The 17881-nt window shown below is 36.8% G+C and overlaps 1 protein-coding gene across 4 annotated transcripts; it reads left to right on the forward strand.

The window, feature by feature from the left end:
• The first annotated feature begins 1824 nt into the window (after nt 1-1824).
• On the forward strand, nt 1825-17070 carry LOC131143530 (proteasome subunit beta type-7-A). 4 transcript variants are annotated; one of them, XM_058091901.1, is made up of 10 exons: nt 1882-2031; nt 2125-2173; nt 2446-2607; nt 11966-12107; nt 12270-12366; nt 12457-12526; nt 12635-12739; nt 16038-16136; nt 16252-16339; nt 16752-17070. In XM_058091901.1, exons 3-10 carry the CDS (start codon nt 2464-2466, stop codon nt 16826-16828), a joined length of 822 nt encoding a protein of 273 aa, XP_057947884.1. In that variant the 5' UTR covers nt 1882-2031; nt 2125-2173; nt 2446-2463; the 3' UTR covers nt 16829-17070. The 4 variants fall into 4 exon arrangements, with proteins under 4 accessions (XP_057947881.1, XP_057947882.1, XP_057947884.1 ...); XM_058091900.1 differs by having other exon boundaries at nt 1904-1996; XM_058091898.1 differs by lacking the exon at nt 2125-2173 and having other exon boundaries at nt 1825-1996.
• Nucleotides 17071-17881: the final 811 nt, after the last annotated feature.

The raw sequence follows: 17881 nt of genomic DNA on the forward strand, positions 1-17881 counted from the left end.
CTTTTCTTTTTAAACCCTTCTTTTCTTTGATTTGAAAAACATACTTTAGGATTTTACTAAAAATTTATTTCTAAATTTCTTTTGATTTTATGAGAGCTTCAATTTAGTTTATATTAGAAGTTTACTTGAAGTACTTACATACAAACATCTTTAAAACTCTATTCTTTTGATCTTCAAGTAAGTCCTTGTTCTTCTATCATTTTGAGCTTCTGATAATCTTTCTTTCTTGATCTTTTTTTGAATAGTATTTTCACCATAAACTTTATCATCCTTTTGAGCTTTGAACTTTCTCTAAGTTTTGCCACTATCCTTAAGCTTTGCCTTCTTCCCGAAAAACTTTCACTTGAAATAAACCATATTAAACATATCATGATTTATTATCATCAAAATAAAAATTGTAAGTCTTGTTAGGCCAACAGAAACAAACTTGGACAAGTTTTGAACTTCATTATACTTAATATCTTTCTCATATTTTGTCCAAAGAAATGTTTTAAGTGTTAAAAGGTTTTTTGAACAAAGAATAAACAGCATGTGAATTTCAACCCCAAGTGACTCATCGACGAGCACATGGACTCGTCAACTAGTATCTTTGAGGAACTCGTCGACGTACACAAGGTACTCGTCGACGAAAAAATCTCTAGAGCACCTGAAATTGCAGAGGTGACTCGTCAACGACTATAGGAGATTCGTCGACTGGTGTGTGAAGGTGACTTGTTGACATATACAGGAAAATCGTCGATGAAGAAATACTAAGACCCACCCGCTTAAGACTTGCAGAGGAGTCTCGTCAACAAGAAAATGCACTTGTCGACTAGTGTGTATGTGGACTCGTCAACAAGCGGTCTCGAGCCCAGCGTCCTAATGGGCAGAAAACAACTAATTTTGTTTGGGGAGTGCTCCCAACGGCTAGTTAACGACTATTAGGGGCTTTGGGCTATATATACAAGTTCCTAAACTTGGTTAGGAAGGTTTTTGATCATCTTAATCAATTTTATCTTTGATTTGCAAAACCTAACACTTTGCACCTTGCATATTAGCCTTTCATACAAAAGTACTCAATCCTCTGTTGCTAATTGATCTTGTGTGAATCATTTCTTGAGAGATAAGAGTGAGGATTTGATTGTATTTCATATTAGCTCATTTGAGGAGCATTTCTTTGTAAATCATCTTCATTGTAATAGGTTCTTTGTGAACCATTGAGTGAAGGTTCTTGGTAAACCGAAGTGAAGACTCTTAGTGAGCGTGGTAGGGATTTGTTCCCAAGTTGTAAGGCTTCTCTACTAGTAAAGGATATCGTGTATAGTGGATTGTGGAATCCTTAGCTTGGTACTAAGGTGTGGACGTAGGCTGGGTGCCAAGCCACGTTAAATCCTTGTGTTAAGTTTCTCTCCCCTACTCTTTATTATTTATCTTATGTATGATTTAAATTTCATATATTGTGATATAATTGCTTAAATCTTGCCTAGTATTTTGTTTTGTAGAGAAAATTTTTTTAAATATATGAAAAGAGCCATTCACCCCCTCCCTCTGACTCTATATTGCATATTCGCTACGGGACACACGTAAATACTCCCGGGCTACGACGACTAACATTATATAATATTTTAATGATTTAAATTTAAAATATTTATTGCACTATGCTTAAATTGTAATGATGAATATTTTAAATTTACATTTTGATTATTACGCGAAAAAATATTATTTTTAGTGATTTTAAAATTTTAAATTATATTTATCAATTTGATTTGATTTGATTTGATTTAATTAATTAATAAATATTAGTCTAAAAATTAGTTAATTAAGTTTCAATTAATTATTTTAAATGATTTGATTTTAATTCACAATTTCTATTGAACCGAAACGGTCCGGGATCTATGGTTGAAATATGAACCATGCCCACCCTAGGAAGTTAGAACTACATACTGGAGGCCGAACTTGGAGTTGCAGTCACAGCTGCTCCACGAGTGCATCGATCTCCATTGCAATCTCCGATTACGTAAATCGCCTCCTCCATCGCCGCATTCTTTACATGTTATGATCCTTCTTATATTTGTAATATTTTGTATTTGTTTACATACAATAATAACGTCTTAATTTCCATAGATATATTCTGGTTGATTTTAGGGTTTGTAGTGCGAGCTGGATTCTTTTCCTCGAGTAACTTCTTCTAAAAGTAATTATCTTGTTTTGAAGTGTTTTTTTATCATTATTTTCTTATATGCCTTTATTTTGGAAATGTATTTTTCTTGGCGAATCGATCATAATAACGCCTTAAATTATGCCAAATCTGACCTTCAGCGGGCAGCGATTAAGGGTCGTTGGTTGTTTTCGCGGAGGCCTTTTGACGCAGTGGTTTCTCAAATTTTGATTGAACTTTTTAATCTGGGTTGATGATTGACTTGATGGTAAGGGGATTCATGGGGCCTTTTTCCTGTATTTTCTTAGGTTGAACTGAAAATCAGAATGTCTAAAGCGGTAGTCGGTGTTCCTCCCAAGGGCGGGTTTAGTTTTGATTTGTGCAGAAGAAATGGCATGCTTGCAGAGAAGGGCATCCAGTCTCCATCTTTTCGGAAGACAGGAACTACCATTGTTGGTCTAATTTTTCAGGTACGGCAATTTTATGCACTCGTAATGAGCAATTAAGCTATAAACTTGTTTGTTGGTTAGTGTCTTTTGTGGGTAATATGATGATATATTTCTAGTTATGGGCCTCCATGAATCTCAATTCGACTTCTGGTTGCTGTTTAGGAGTGCTTCATTTCTTTTGTACTTCTGATTGCTTCTTGATTCCAAAATTTAAAGCACATGGATTGATTTAAATTAATTTTGTGTCACATTATTAATGTGTACAAGCCCTCTCTAGTAAAATTTCTTGGTTTATCAAAAAATTATTAATGTGTACACAGAGGAAATGAATCGTTTAAATATGCGAGTTAGCATATGCTATCATCTAAACTGTCTAGATATTTTATTTAATTCATGAACTGGTTCAGGGAAATAGTATTGTCTTAGGATTCATTATTTAAGCATATGTGAAGATCTGGATCAAACTTAATAGTTATTAATGTCGTTGATGATATTGTTTTAATAGGCATCATTGATTGTAAATATCTAATTGGCATTAGAGGTTGCAAGGGAAGTGGAAGGGGTGGATTGAAAATAACTTAGATGGGGGTGGTATTGTGGTTTGCAAGGGAGGGGAAGGATTGGACCAAGATGGAGGTAGTGAGAAAGAATTAGACAACATTCCAACTTTTTAGATTTTATTGTCCTACAATGAAATGGCAAAAAAGGATTCATTTTCCCAGATAGTAGGATTTAAGGCTTGTCATTGATGGCGTATTTTTGTATTTAAAATTAAAGAGTATGAGTACATGATTCATTGTTTGAGTTCTGATATGTTGAAGATCTTGTGTTAGAATAAATGTAAAAGTTGCATAAATTTGTTATTGTGGTTTAATCCAACAGAAAGCTATTCTACAAGATCAAGGTGCTATAGATCATTTAGCAAAGGAGGGACCTCTTTTAGAAGATTAGTTGTTAGAAGGGTTCAACTATCTAATGGAGCTGAGTGCATTCTATTAAAGGAGTGAATTAGTTGGATGTAAAAATCTAGAATGAATTGGTTTAAAGAAGGAGATTTTGTAGTACGAGACTCATCCATTGAGTGGTGAGTGGTAAGAGGAGGAGGAGGAGGAGGAGGAGGTAGAACTTCATAAGGTGTGTTACTAGGGACCTTGAGAGATTGCATGTATGATCTTTGATACGGGAACTTGTTCTCCAAGGAGGATAAGGGTGGGCTATGATAGAGGGGTTTGGACTTTTGCCCAGTTTGCACAGGGAAAGCGGAGTGGATTGTGAGGATTTTTGAGTAGGAGATTGGAGGTGCAGTGTTTGAAATGGATAGAGAAACAGCTGTTGGGCCTATGGGTTTGTAATGGTATTCTTCAAGGTTTTTTGGTTTTTTTGAAATGAATGAGAGACAGCTCCTTAGAGTTTTTCACGATTGTTTTCAGAATGAGGTGGTGGGCAGGGGCATTAATTCGACTTTTATTACGTTGTTGCCCAAAAAAGATTGGGCTACTTGACTATTTTAGGCTTCTTACTAGCGTGTATGAGATCATCTCTGAAACTTTATATTTTAGAGATTGGCTAGTATCTTGGTGGACACCATTTCCCATGGTTAGATTGTGTTCATTGGGAACGGATAGATTTTATATGTAGGTTTGGTTGCTAATGAGATTGTGGAAGATGCTATTCGTACGAAAAAGGGGTTTGGTTTTGAATCTGGATTTTGAAAAAGCCTACGATCACATTCGTTGGGGTTTCTTGGATAGAGTGATGATTAGAAAAGGGTTTGGAGTGATGTTGGAGGAAATGGATTGGGGTTGCCTTTTGTATGCAGTTTTTCGTGTCAGGTGAAAATCAAGGCTAAATCTTGGTTTAGATCTTCTAGTTGCCTTAGTCCTTGAGATCCATTATTGCCTTCCCTTTTCACTATCTGGCTGATGCTTATTGATAAAGAGGTAGATAGGGGTTTGGAGGAAGGGTTTTTGGTAGGCCATGAAAACTTACTCAGCTCCGCAATTTGCTGATGATACCATCCTTTCTCTTTTGGAAGATATGGGTAATTTGTCCAATGTGATAACCATCTTGCAGTGTTTGAGAAAGTGTTAGGCCCTAGGATTGACTTCTTTAGTAGTGGCATTTTGGGTATTGAGATTAGTTTGAGTCCTTTAGCTACATTAGCAGGCTTTGCCGCTCTGGTGTTCTGAGTTGGCCCATTACTTATTTAGGTGCCCTTTAGGTGGTAACTTCTAATTCTTTTTGGGACCTATTTTTGAGAGAGTGGCTAGGAGGTTGGATGGGTGGAAAGGGGCCTTTTGTTTTACTACCATTCATGTTTGTCTTTCTTCTAATCCCCACTATGATTTGTCCTTTTTTAAAATTATTGTGAGAGTTAATTGGAGATTAGAGAGATGAATGAAGGATTTCTTGTGGTTGGGAGGGTGGATCTATATGGAGAAGATTGGGTTGCAGGAAATTGGAAAATTGTAGTGAGGATATGGGCTGAGCTTGGGAAGTATCTAGGAAAAGAAAATGATTTTCATCAAATTGAGCATGTCAAGTGATGTATAGCCTAGAGGTGGAGGGGTCAAGGCAAGGAAACCCTTTATAGGAGGGACTGTAACCCAAGAAAATGCAAGGAATACTGCGAGGGGAAATTTTGTTAGGCATATAATCACGTAAACAAGGGTAGACATGGCAACCAAAAGGATGAAAATTTTCATAATTCGGGGAGTTACCATACAAACCCTCAAAAGGTGATTTAGCTCCAAGAATTGGTGTGGGCAAGCGATTGATGATGTAAGATGCATTGCTGAAGGTGTCAACCCAAAAACGAGGAGAAATGTGAGAATGGAAAAGAGGGGTCAATTCCGTCTCGGCACATGACATTGTTTTCTTTCTATGCGACCATTTTGGGCACGTGTATAAGGACAAGAGAATTGATGGTGAATGCCAGAATTACGAAGATGAGTTTTAAAACAAGTGCTAGTAAATTCAGCACCTCTGTCACTTTGGAAAATTTTGATACCAGTAGAATATTGATTTTCCACAAACTTTTGAAATTGAATAAAAATATCATAAAAATCAGATTTTAATTTCAAATGGTAAAGCCAAGCGAAAGCATGAATAATCATCAATGAATAGAACATGGTAGGCGAAACGCAAATTTGATTTGATGGGGGAAGGGCCCCATATATCGCAATGAATAAGATCTAGCACATTAGATGACCTATGTTCATGACGAGAATAAGGCAAACGATGATTTTTCGCAAGTTGACATGTACTACACAATGCAGGAGAAGGCAATAAAGACGTAAGATAAAGATGCCCTTTTTTATTCAAGAAGGAAATAACAAAATGCTTCACATGTCCAAGTCTTGCATGCCATAAATCATATAAAGCAAGAAGAGATTTATTTTTAAGGACAGAAATAAAAGGAAAATTTTTGTGCTCTAGCACATATAAGTCTCCATCTCGTTGCCAGTTGCCACCACCCTTTCTATTTTGCGATTTTGAATAGTGAAAAGATTATTAGTAAATGTAACGGATAAAGGAAAATTAGACGTTAATTTACTAATTGACTATAGGTTTTGGATGAGATGAGGAACAATCAAGACATCTAATAAGTGGATATTCGGGGCAGGAGAAATTGTACCAGTATGGGTATGGGTAGAGACACACAATTTCGGACAATTACACAATCCTTACCTGTGTAGTTATTTGAGTGATCCAGTTGAGATGGGTCTATTGTCATATGGGCTGAAGTCCCAGTGTCCAAGAACCAGTCAGATTTCAAAACTTCAAAGAGTGAGCACGAGCTGGTAAAGGCCTTGGCAAGTTGAACAGAAGGCTCACTGCGATCATAGCTTTGGCGGCACCGGTTAGTATAGTGACCTTCCATTTGGTAGATCTGGCATTGTGGAGGACGACACCTTTGGTCAGAGTGGGGACGTCCTTGCCCTTGTCCTTGGCTAGAAGTGTTGCTGCTAGGGCCATTGTTACGACCACGCCAGTTGCGAGAGGAGCCACCATCATGGTTAGAGAAATTCTTGGTGGCGATAAACGCCGCAGCAGAGGAGGCAGAGGGGTCAAGATATTTTTGAAAAATCTCAAAACTCTCTACTTTTGAGACCAAATCCGTGAATGATGAGAGAGGAGCTAAAGAGTCATTTGAGCGGTGGAGAAGCTTGAGAAATCAGGCCCTAAGCTGTGAAGGAACTAGTGCACCTTATCGGTGCCGTCAACGAGCCGGCCAATCGCATGGAGTTGGTCATAGAGTGCCTTGAAGGCTCTGGCATACGCAGCAACAGGGTGGGAGCCGCACTTCATCAGATGGAGGTCATCCTTAAGACGAAGTTCACGGGCTTTGGAGGCGAGCAAGACCTCACGGGAGGTGGAGAGGCCAACGATTTCAGCCATAGCTTCCTCGATGAGGGAGGAGAGAAGCGGACTAAGGAGACACTAATTTGTAGCTTTCCACGCCAAGTATTTGTCATTTGGCGTCTAAGAGTTGACAGGTTCAAATTGGGGTGGTGACACAAGGGTGCCATCAACGTGACCCTGCAAATCTTGACTCTCAAGAAGGGGAAGAAGTTGAATCTTCCATAGCAGATAGTTGGAAGAAGGAAGCTTGATAGCGACCATGTGAATCATGGTGTTGAAGGGAATAACGGTGGAGGAGGAATCAGAGGCCATCGGGATCGAGGGATGTTAATCCAGCTATGGCTCTGATACCATGAGAATATTTGATGAACCCGCCACACATTTTGAGTGGTGAGTTTATATTTATAATGATTTACGGTTTGTATACATTAATTGTGATTACAATTGAAAAGGAACAAATATGCAAAATTCAATGAGGTCAATTGCCTAGAATTAAGGGAGGACAATCTCCTAGAATTAAGACCTAGAATTAAGGGTCAATTATATCACACATGGGAGGCCTTTGATTGAGGCAAAGTATCCTCAAAATCTATCAGGGTAGAGACTATTGTGTAGGTTGGGTGACTATGAGTAGCTCAAAAAGGGAGGGTGGTTTGGTTCCAGGAATTTTGATGTTTGATAACATTTGCATCATGTTTGGTTTGCATAATGGAATGGGGTTGGAAAGGAATGGAATGAAAATTTGAATGGTGAATATGACGAAATCATGTTATAGATTCAATTCCATTTCCCCTAATTGCATTCCATCCCTACATGACAAACATACAGTTAGTGATGAATCAATTATGACTCTTTTCTTTATAATAAAACTCTCTTTGGAAAGCTAAAGTTCTTTCTAAAGTTGCCTTTAACAGTGATCCTGGGGGAAATTAACACTAATGACTCTTCTCTCAATTTTCATTGCACTAGAGTGGTTTTTCTTACCTCCGACAGATTTGCAGCAGGATTGTAATGCTTTGATCAAATTGAGCTGTTCTGTTATTTGGCTTCCCCCCCCCCCCCCTCGTATTCTGAGAGGAAATCTTATTCTCCCTGTTGTCTTTTTCTTCCCTTTGTTTTACTATTCTTCCCCTTTTCTAATAAATTTCTTTGTTTATTAAAAAAAAAACTCTCTTAGTAACAGTCATCTTGTCCATGCTGTGGAATAATGTTCAAAGTTGGGGATTAGGCTGTTCTCATACTGACTTTCTGGAAAAAAGGGAGGGGGGGGGGGGACTATTACTATGGGGATAAATAGCCGTATGAGAGAGTGGGTTAGCCTCGTTTCTTTCTTTTATTTTTTTATTTTTTGTTTTAAATTGGTAGTAACTCATCCTTCCTTAATCTCTAACTTTGCAAGAGTACGTGTTGTGCTAAGTTAGCACGTGCCAAACTCATTTAAAATCTATATGCTTGAATCTTGATGGCTACACTTCCTCTCCAGTTTGTCCAATGCAGAGGATTTCATTGTGTTTTTATTCCATTTTATTTTAAATTCGGGTTAAAATTATGCATTGCTCAATTACGTGATGATGTAGGACAAGAAGCAAGACCTTGGGAAGATCCATGTTGGAGACTACTTAAGAAGAATTGGATTTATAATTGTTGGGTTTAATTAGTAGTTTATTATGTATTTAGTTTAACTAGTATAGTATTATGTGTATTTTGGGGGCTTGTTTGTAATATTTGTGTATTCTAGGGATATGTTTGTAATGCTATGTAGTTTTAGGGGTATGTGTGTAATTTCATGTGTTTAGAGGTTTTCTTATAAATAGTGTGTGAAAGGCATGTATTATGCAGTTGTTGATGAATTTGAATTGAATTGAAGTGAACATGAGTTTTCCCCTTGTATCTCCTCTCTTCTCCCTTCACCTTCCTCCTCTTGTAATTTATCGATGGCTGCAGAACCTTGATGCTGCCCCTGCATCACATGATGCATAGCTGATGCATATGGTTATGATTTCCTGCGTAGATTTTTTGCAATGTAATTTGATCTAGGATAATTCAAATAAACTGCTTCATTATCCAATTCGACATTGTGTGACCATTGTTGCCTGGAGCATGGATAGGCAGTATACAAGGTAGTAAGAAAATAAAAATGCTGGGCCACTTTCTCTATTGTGTAGTTTAGCGGGATTTGGTTATACAAGATTCAGCAACTATTTTTAATTGAACTAATTTCTTAAGGACAGAAATTTTGCAGGATTTTGGAAGGTGGTCTTAAATGTCTTTAGCTGAAGGTAATTAAAAGAGAGAATGAGCAAGGAAGAAAAAAATTTTGGCAGTTGTGGATTAAATAAATATTATATGATGTTCTTGTTGTGTTATGGTTTTTCTTTTTCAAGCCCTTGTTCAGGTCAAATTTAGGATCTTTGTTGTTTTGTCTTGAAGGGCTAAAAGTATTCATTTAACAGTTTAGAAAGAACACATGTCTCATCTGTGATCATGCGATCTCAAATGGAATCATGGAGCGTCTGCTGTTATTTCACTTGATCGAAACCAATAATTTATAGATTTGATGATCCTAGTATGCAAAAACTTGAATTAAATGGCAGCATTTCTCTTATGGGATTAAGCTTCAATATCTTGGAATACTCTTGAGGGTGCGCCTGGTTCACAGCCTAGGGTGGGCTGTGGATTCTTAGCCCACGTTTCATATAACGCAGTAGTAGAATCGGAATGGGTAAGAAGGGACACTTAGCCATTTTATGTAGGGTAGGGACGGCCAGCTCCAGCTAACCCGAAAAAAAGAGAAAAACTATATGGATGAGGACTGCTCCCTTCCTCAAGGCCCCTCCTTAGCGAGAGAGAGAGAGAGAGGGAGAGAGAGAGGAGGGGGGAGAGAGGAGGGGGGGTGCTTCTGCTTTGGCTTTCGCCATGATCACTTCAACACCACAACGATGAAGGGATTTTTTTGATAAAGGACGCCAGTGAAGTTGACCTTACCAGAGATCGGATTTGGCAGCAACAGCCTGGCAACAACCTCAATTTTTTTCTGGCAGTGAAAGTGAAGGTAGATCGGGATCTGGTGAAGAGAGATTCCAATATTCTAGCTTAGTGTTGCTTGGAAGCTCTTGAATTCTTCGATTTTTTCTGGGTGAATGATGACATTGCTGATGTCAATTTCACTCAGAACTCGAGCAGAAAAGAGCCCACAGCGAAATCTCCATCATTTCCACGGTGAACGCAGAAAGGCAGTTTCAGATTCCAGTGAGGCGATTTGATCAAGAAGGTTAAGAAAAGACCATAGGAGAGATGGTGGTTTTATAGGTGGTGCAGACAGAGAGGTTTAAGGTCTGAAACAGTAATTATATTAGTGCAGATCAAGAATTGTAAATGTAAAAAAAATATATTTAAAAATAAAAAATGAAATAAAATTAAAAATATTAAATGTTATAATTATAAATTTATAAATGGAAATATAAGGTATAGATGGAAATATAAATAATGCAATATGAATATGAATATGAATATGAATTCTTTTCCAGCAAATTCAAGAAGCTAAAGTTAATAAGTTTTAACCCCCTACTCCTCTCCCTTTTTTTTTTTCCCCACACAACACAATTCTTTTGGTTGTAAGAGACATTCAAATTCAATATAAATCTCAAAAACGCAAATAAGAATTAGAGGGAATGTTAAACTTATTAACTTTAACTTAGGTGGAGGAAATAATGAGAGAGAAAAAAAATTCAAAAGAAGGAGAAGAAGAGGATGGGTATTTCGGTCTTTCTAATAATTAGTCTATCCTATGAGTGTTTCTGTCCCAGTATGGGCCAGGATCATAGCCAGTCTAGTCCTGTCCAGTTCAGTCCAATACAGTCCTCTAAAAGCCACCAAACCAAACACACCCTGAATCTATTCTTTATGAACTGTTGATAAAAACATGGTTGTGCCTCTCATAACATTATTATACATTTCCCCTTCATTGTAGGTTGTTTATTTCTCGGCATAGCTGTTGCTTACGATGTGTTTGGAAGTTTTCAACCAAATCAATATTTTACAGAGAGCCAACAAGGATTTTCATCCATAATTGGCTGTTTTGATCCTTTGGAACAACCCGATGAATTCAGTAGATCATTTTAGGAGGCCCCAATGACCATAAATTGAGCCTATCCAATTTTTACAGAACATTGCTATTTGAGCAATCCACTAGGATCCAAATAACTACGGGCCTCACAGTTACACCCTAGTGTAGGGTGGATCAATCCCAGCCAATTAGGAAAGATGTTGATGCAAATGGTATGTGGTTGGGCCTTTTTCATGGACATTGCTATTGTAGGGTGAGGTGAGCTTTATGTGTTGAGAAATAGGTGTTTTGCTCTTTTTATAGAAAAATAAATATTATTAAGAAAGAAGGAGAGTATAAAGTGAGTGAAGGGTTTGACACAGACGAAGAGATTTGGTTTGTCTTCTTAAAAATTCACTCTGCACTTCCAGTATTTCTTTGGTGGTCAATCATTTTTGCAGTGTTTTTTGCTCTTAATTGCACCCTCCCTCCTGGCCTTCTCTCTTTCTCTCTCAATGATTTAGTTGTCATCTTCATTGATCCCCAATCACATCTTTTGACCTTTCCTAAGTTACACAAAGGAAGAATCCTTTTAATCTTTTCTCTGTTATGTTTATGTCGAAAAATAATCCCTCGTGTAACACTTTTTAATCTATACTTGATAATCATAAAAGTGTTTTGCTATCCATTTAAATAGCCTTTGTGATAATTTTTGTAAACTTTGTTATAGGATCTGGACTCCTTTAAATTACCGTACCTTCAATAATATACATTAATGATGCTATTGACCCCAAAAGTTTTGATTATTTAAATAGAAGATGTGAAAAATCAGAATTTTGTACAGCACGTAGAGATGTATGCATCATTTGTATTCTTGGCGTGTTTAGTAGAACTTGTATATGCTGCCAAAAGAGGAACTTCAAAGATTCTAGTTAATGTATTTTTCAATATCTCAATTTTTTCTTCTAGGATGGTGTCATTCTTGGAGCTGATACGAGAGCCACTGAAGGACCCATAGTATGTGATAAGAACTGCGAAAAAATTCATTACATGGCGCCAAACATATATTGCTGTGGAGCTGGAACTGCTGCTGATACAGAGGCAGTAACTGGTACTGTTAGAATTGATATTCTGCATTGTGATGCCAGTCTGCTCTTGTAATCAATCACGACATCAGTTGGGGAACATGCAAATATTGCAAATGTGCAAATTTATCATTGCATTCCAACTTATGATGCCTAATGAATTGCTTTGGTGTTTTGCATATACCTAGACATGGTCAGCTCACAACTACAATTACATCGCTATCATACTGGTCGAGATTCAAGGGTTATAACGGCATTAACCCTTCTTAAGAAACACCTTTTCAAGTTGAGTTTCATTTGCTTTTTAAGATTGTTGTTCAGCAACATAGTTTATTCAATGAGTTTATGATTTTGACAGCTTAATGTTTTATCCAGTTACCAAGGTTATGTCCAAGCTGCTTTGGTGCTTGGTGGGGTTGATGTTACTGGACCACATTTACATACAGTGAGTTTGGTTCTGTTTTACAAGACATCTAAGCTGGAAACTATTTCCTTTTGCTAGTCCAATTACTTTATTCTCTTTTTTTGGGTGATTGATATTTTTTGGCTGCAGATTTATCCTCATGGATCAACTGATACATTACCATTTGCTACAATGGGTTCTGGGTCTCTTGCTGCCATGGCTGTATTTGAGTCTAAGTACAGAGAAGGCTTGACTGTAAGTCCACTTGCTGTAATTGGAAAAAGTTCTGTTCTGTGTTGTATGGTGGTGTGTCTGAGATCTGCATAAATCGTGTTTTTTTTTTTTTAATGGAAAAAAAAGATAAATTCATTTGATTTGGAAGAATATACAGAAAGGAGAATAAGAAATCCTCCTAAACAAAAGGAAGAAAAAAGGAAAAAATAAAAAATAAAACGATAAAAAAGAAACAGAAAAAAGAAAATAATAAAATAAAGCGATAAAAAAAGAAACAGCAATCATACTTACAAAGCAAGCCAATCACATTGCAAATCAGAAAACCTCATCCCTTTAAAGCGACCAGCAGCAGCACACCAAAATGATGCTAAATAATGAATCTTCACCTATAACAAAGATAAATTCAGCCATTTCCCCTTATTTTTATGAACATTTTGTTCCATCCACAAACCCTATAGACAGCGAATCCACACAAGTCTTCAGATAATGTGCATCCTTTTGTTTACTAAAACCAGAAATGGAGTTACTAGCAAATCCTCCACCAACTCCAGACAAACCCCACTTCCCCCAAAATAACGAAAGGCTTATTCCATATATTTCAAGCAAAATAGCAGTGGAAGGACAGATGAGATTCCGTACCAGAACTATCAGGACATCAAGAACACACATCAGAAGAAAGATTTTTTGAAGGTCGCTTACTTTGCAACCGATTGTTGTTGTTAACTCTATTAAGAACTAATGAACAGCAACCAAGTAAAATCCTTGATCTTTGAAGGGACTTTGGCCTTTCAAATAATTTTATGGAGTGAAAAAGATATATTAGCATTAGTCAAAAATCAAAGAAGGATCTGCAAGAATAAACTGCCGAAGAATCTAAAGACTAAGAATGACTATCTGCTCTAAAGGCCCCCCAATATCATCAACAAGGGAAGACAACCTCCTCCACCTCCCTATTTGCAATCAAATGAGGATCTTAGATAAACTCATCCGCTCCCAAGTCCAATTCCCTAATCTTGTTTTTTTCCTCGTACTCCCACTAGCCAATGTGAAAAAAAATTTGAATGACAATCGCTCTTTTTGCCCATTTAAATTTAATCTTTTGCCTCCAACTCTTCACTTAAAAATAAATCCTCCAACTCATTTTTCAACAGACCCATTTTGCCTCCCCACTCTCCAAAAGACTTAACACTTTCCTCTTTTCTATCTAACAAATCCTACGTGCTCAAAATGAGAGCCTTCTTGATTCTGATATTGCCCAAAACCTCCCTGTTCCAATTCTTCGAAGTCTCTTTAGAAACCTAAGCTTCCTTGTGAACCTAAACCCTTTCCAATCTCTCTCCAAGTTCTCACTCCAAAAATCTCTTAACCAAAGAGGGAAAAGAGAACAAGCCACATATTCTCAAAGCAGAAAGGGAAAGACCCAACTAATAATATTTGAATAATTTAAAATATATAGTATGAAATGTTCCTTTCGCCATACAAGATTCCAAGAAGATAGGAAATGATAAAATGGGTCTAGATAAAGGAAAAAAATTGCGAAATATTAGAAAACTCATTCTCCCAATCACTACAAAAAAAAAAAAACTTTCTACTGGCTAGCAACAGCCCTATTCCACCTACAGACTTAAGAGAAAAATGATCCCAGGGGCAGGTCCCCCAAACCAGTCTCTAATGAATCTGTCAAAATTCTGCATATTTGAAGAGAACCTCCTTCCACCTTTTTCCTCCCTCAGAAACCTGACAACATTAAAATCACCACCTTCAATCCATCCAAGGGAACAAAAGCGAAAAGCAGAATATAACTCATTCCCAAAAGAGGACTGAAAACTAGTGGGTCTCAGAGAACCATAAACAATCACGATACACCATTGACCTCTCTACTTATATCTACCGAAAATTCGAAGATCAAAAAGGAGAAAAACCCAACGGGGCTATTGATTTTGGAAATGAATTGAGTATCCCAAACAATTGAGAAAAGAGACCTACCCTTCCAAATGCGCTTCAATCTTCAAACCCCACCCCTCTTCAAATCTATGTTCTCTAATTTAGTTATAGTAAACCAGGGGACTTCCCGAATCGAAGTGGGTTCAGTTTAGTTCTTGCTTCTTCCGATCAAATGAACCAAGTTGATAAATTTGCTGAATGAAACTGATCCAAATTCAATGACTCAACCCGAAATGAATCACATAGGAACTTGAAGGTAATATTCACTCTTTTTTTCCAATTAAAATGGTTGTTTCAGATAGTTCTTGGCCCTGTGCATTTTCAAGTATTGGTTTCAAAATTAAACAAATAATAAATTTTGTAAACAGATTTTATGGTAATTTTGGATCATTAATATATTATATACATAAAGTAAAATCTTAAATATAAGCTAGATTTGGAAACTGTAAACCTAAATCCCTAATCCCTACTAGCTACTACCTCCTAATTCCATTTGGGGGCATTCTTCCTGGCTCCCATATTCTTTGTGATTGCTATAGCTCACATAGAACACACCCAGATGCACCGGCGCTTTGTCTTTGTAGCAGTACTCAACAATAAGATGCAAATCTCTCTCTCTCTCTCTCATAGGATTAAATGCTAAACATTTCCTTTGTTGTGTTTCTTTTCTTCAATTCATTAATTACTTGCTAATTGGTACTTATCAGAAAATTACTGCCAATCCATGGCTTTTTAGGCCTGAAATTTTTAGTTTCCACAAGAACCAAACCAAGCGAAACCAACCAAAACTTCTGCTAGGTTCAGTTCTATTTTTTCCTGCTCTGTGTGGTTTGGTTCTGGTTCTTGTTCCAATTTCCCATAGCCAAATGTGTTTGGTCTGGTTCACTTTTTCATTGAAACTGAATGAAACCAACCAAATTTTTAGCCCTTGCAAATTGTACATATGAAGGCAGACAAAGTTAAAACACTTTATACTGCATCGGTCATCTATGAAACATATGATAGTTGATAAGTAATAGTGACTTGTCAGAAATTTGGAATGTTCTGCACCATGTTGTATGGATTGCAAATATTGAAAGGGATAGTATGAAAAAATAATCTAGAATATTATGCCTGATGAGTAATTAGTCATCTAGGAGCACGATAAATAACTGCGGTTCTTGCCAAGTAAAAAAAAAATTGTAATTAGCTCTGTAGTAATTTGATTTCCACGCCCTTCTGTGGTGTTTCTGTTATGGTGCTGTGTACTCAGAAAATTTGTTCTTTGCTAATTTAGATTTTAAGAAACTGAATGTGTAGGCTATAGCATATTAATATCCATTGGATCTAAGGTGATATTTTTTTGTTCTTGTTGTTTTTCATTTTTTTCCTGCAGAGGGATGAAGGAGTAAAGCTCGTCTGTGAGGCTATATGCTCTGGTATATTTAATGACTTGGGAAGTGGTAGCAATGTTGATGTTTGTGTAATAACCAAGGTGTGTTGTTCCCTTACAGTCACCCCAGCTTCTGTTTGGAAAAAAAAAAAAAAAAAAAAAATTGCTGAAGTATCTTCTTGATATGCATTTATCCCATTAATGCATGCTGTTACAGGGTCAGAAGGAGTACCTTAGGAACCACCAAATGCCAAACCCTCGCACCTATGTTAGTTCAAAAGGCTATTCTTTTACTAAGAAGACTGGTTAGTGCATCATTCTTAATTATTGCATTGCTTTTTATTAATCCGCAGTCTGCAACATTATCTGTGACCAGTCCCAGCACATAAATTTTCTGCTCAGCTTTATGATATAGCTAAAATATGCCTTTTATCAATCTCTACGTTTATGTAATTATAGTCTGTTAGATGTGTAGCTGCTGTTGTTTGCTTTCTTTTGAATGGTTTCTCAACCACACCCCCACCACCCCCCCCCCCCCCCCCCCCCCCCCAAAAAAAAACTCTTTTTTCTACCCAACTTGATTAAATGGAACTAATGTTTATAATCAAAATAGAGTTGCCTTGCCTTGCGTGCATGCCCATTTCTTTTTGACCCAGAAAATGATACTTGCTTGGTGTAGAGAATGTTTAATTCTGTTGTCTATTTCCATGTCTACAGAGGTTCTCTCGACAAAGATTACTCCACTGAAAGAGAAAGTGGAAGTAATTGAAGGAGGAGATGCAATGGAAGAGTGATGCCGCCAAGGGTGATTATCATTTGCAACTGTTGAGAGTGGTCTTTGTGGTGCATTGGTTGTTTGTATCAACATCAATGACTATATATTCAATGGTCATGGGCTTGGCTTTCCTATCCCCCCTCCTCACTGTCAATGGATGTGTAACTAGTTGAACCTGCTTGTAGCAGGCAAAGGATGTAGCTAGTTGAACACCCTTATTGCATTTCCAGCTGAACTGCTTCAAGCTCTTTCTCATTCAAACTTTCCAGCATCTGTTCTGCCCTAATTCTCATTTAATTTTCCCCCCCTAAATCTCTCTGAGTTGAGGGAGAAGGACAGTGATCATTTTTCCCCTTCTTGTTTCTGCATCTTTTTCTCACCTGCAACTCTGATGATCAAACAAGAGCATGGAGGGATGTTTATTTAAATTTTTTTCCCAACCAAAGTGGGTTAGGAAATGCCTACAATCACTCTTTAAAATTTTAGATTTTATTTATATGAAAAATAAAATAAAATAATTTGAGCTGTTAAACTTTTCATGGCAATAAAGATTAAAAGTGTTTTGCAAAATGTAACAGGTAACTTTTTATTCATAATTCACTTTGAAAGGCAGAGGATATAAAAAGAGAGGAGACAAATGCGTTATCCTAGTATGATAAGAGTGAAAAATTGTTGCTTCAAATTGTGGGTTTGCTTTGAGGCGACTTCATGCATTTGATTTGATTGAATAGATTATTAATATCAATTATCCTAAGGTGTGTTCTGACTATATTGACCAGACACTAAAATGACGCAATATTTTAAGATCTTGTTTGAAATTTAAAAAAATTTAAGAAAAAAATATATATAAAGGATTCACTTTTTGTTTAAGAAAAATGTATGAAAATTTTATTTTAAGAGAAGTTCATGAAAATTTTAAAGTTTTAAGAGAGGTACACATCTTTTTCTTCTAAATCTTAAGAGAGGAGCATTTCAATTTTTTATTTTGGACGATAGCTAATATCTTATTTTAAGGTATGTGTTGTTTCTATTTTTGTTTATTTTTTACTTTCGTTGTTTGTATGGTTAAAAA

The sequence above is a fragment of the Malania oleifera genome, chromosome 11 (genome assembly GCF_029873635.1).
Source record: "Malania oleifera isolate guangnan ecotype guangnan chromosome 11, ASM2987363v1, whole genome shotgun sequence".
Classification (NCBI taxonomy): Eukaryota; Viridiplantae; Streptophyta; class Magnoliopsida; order Santalales; family Ximeniaceae; genus Malania; species Malania oleifera.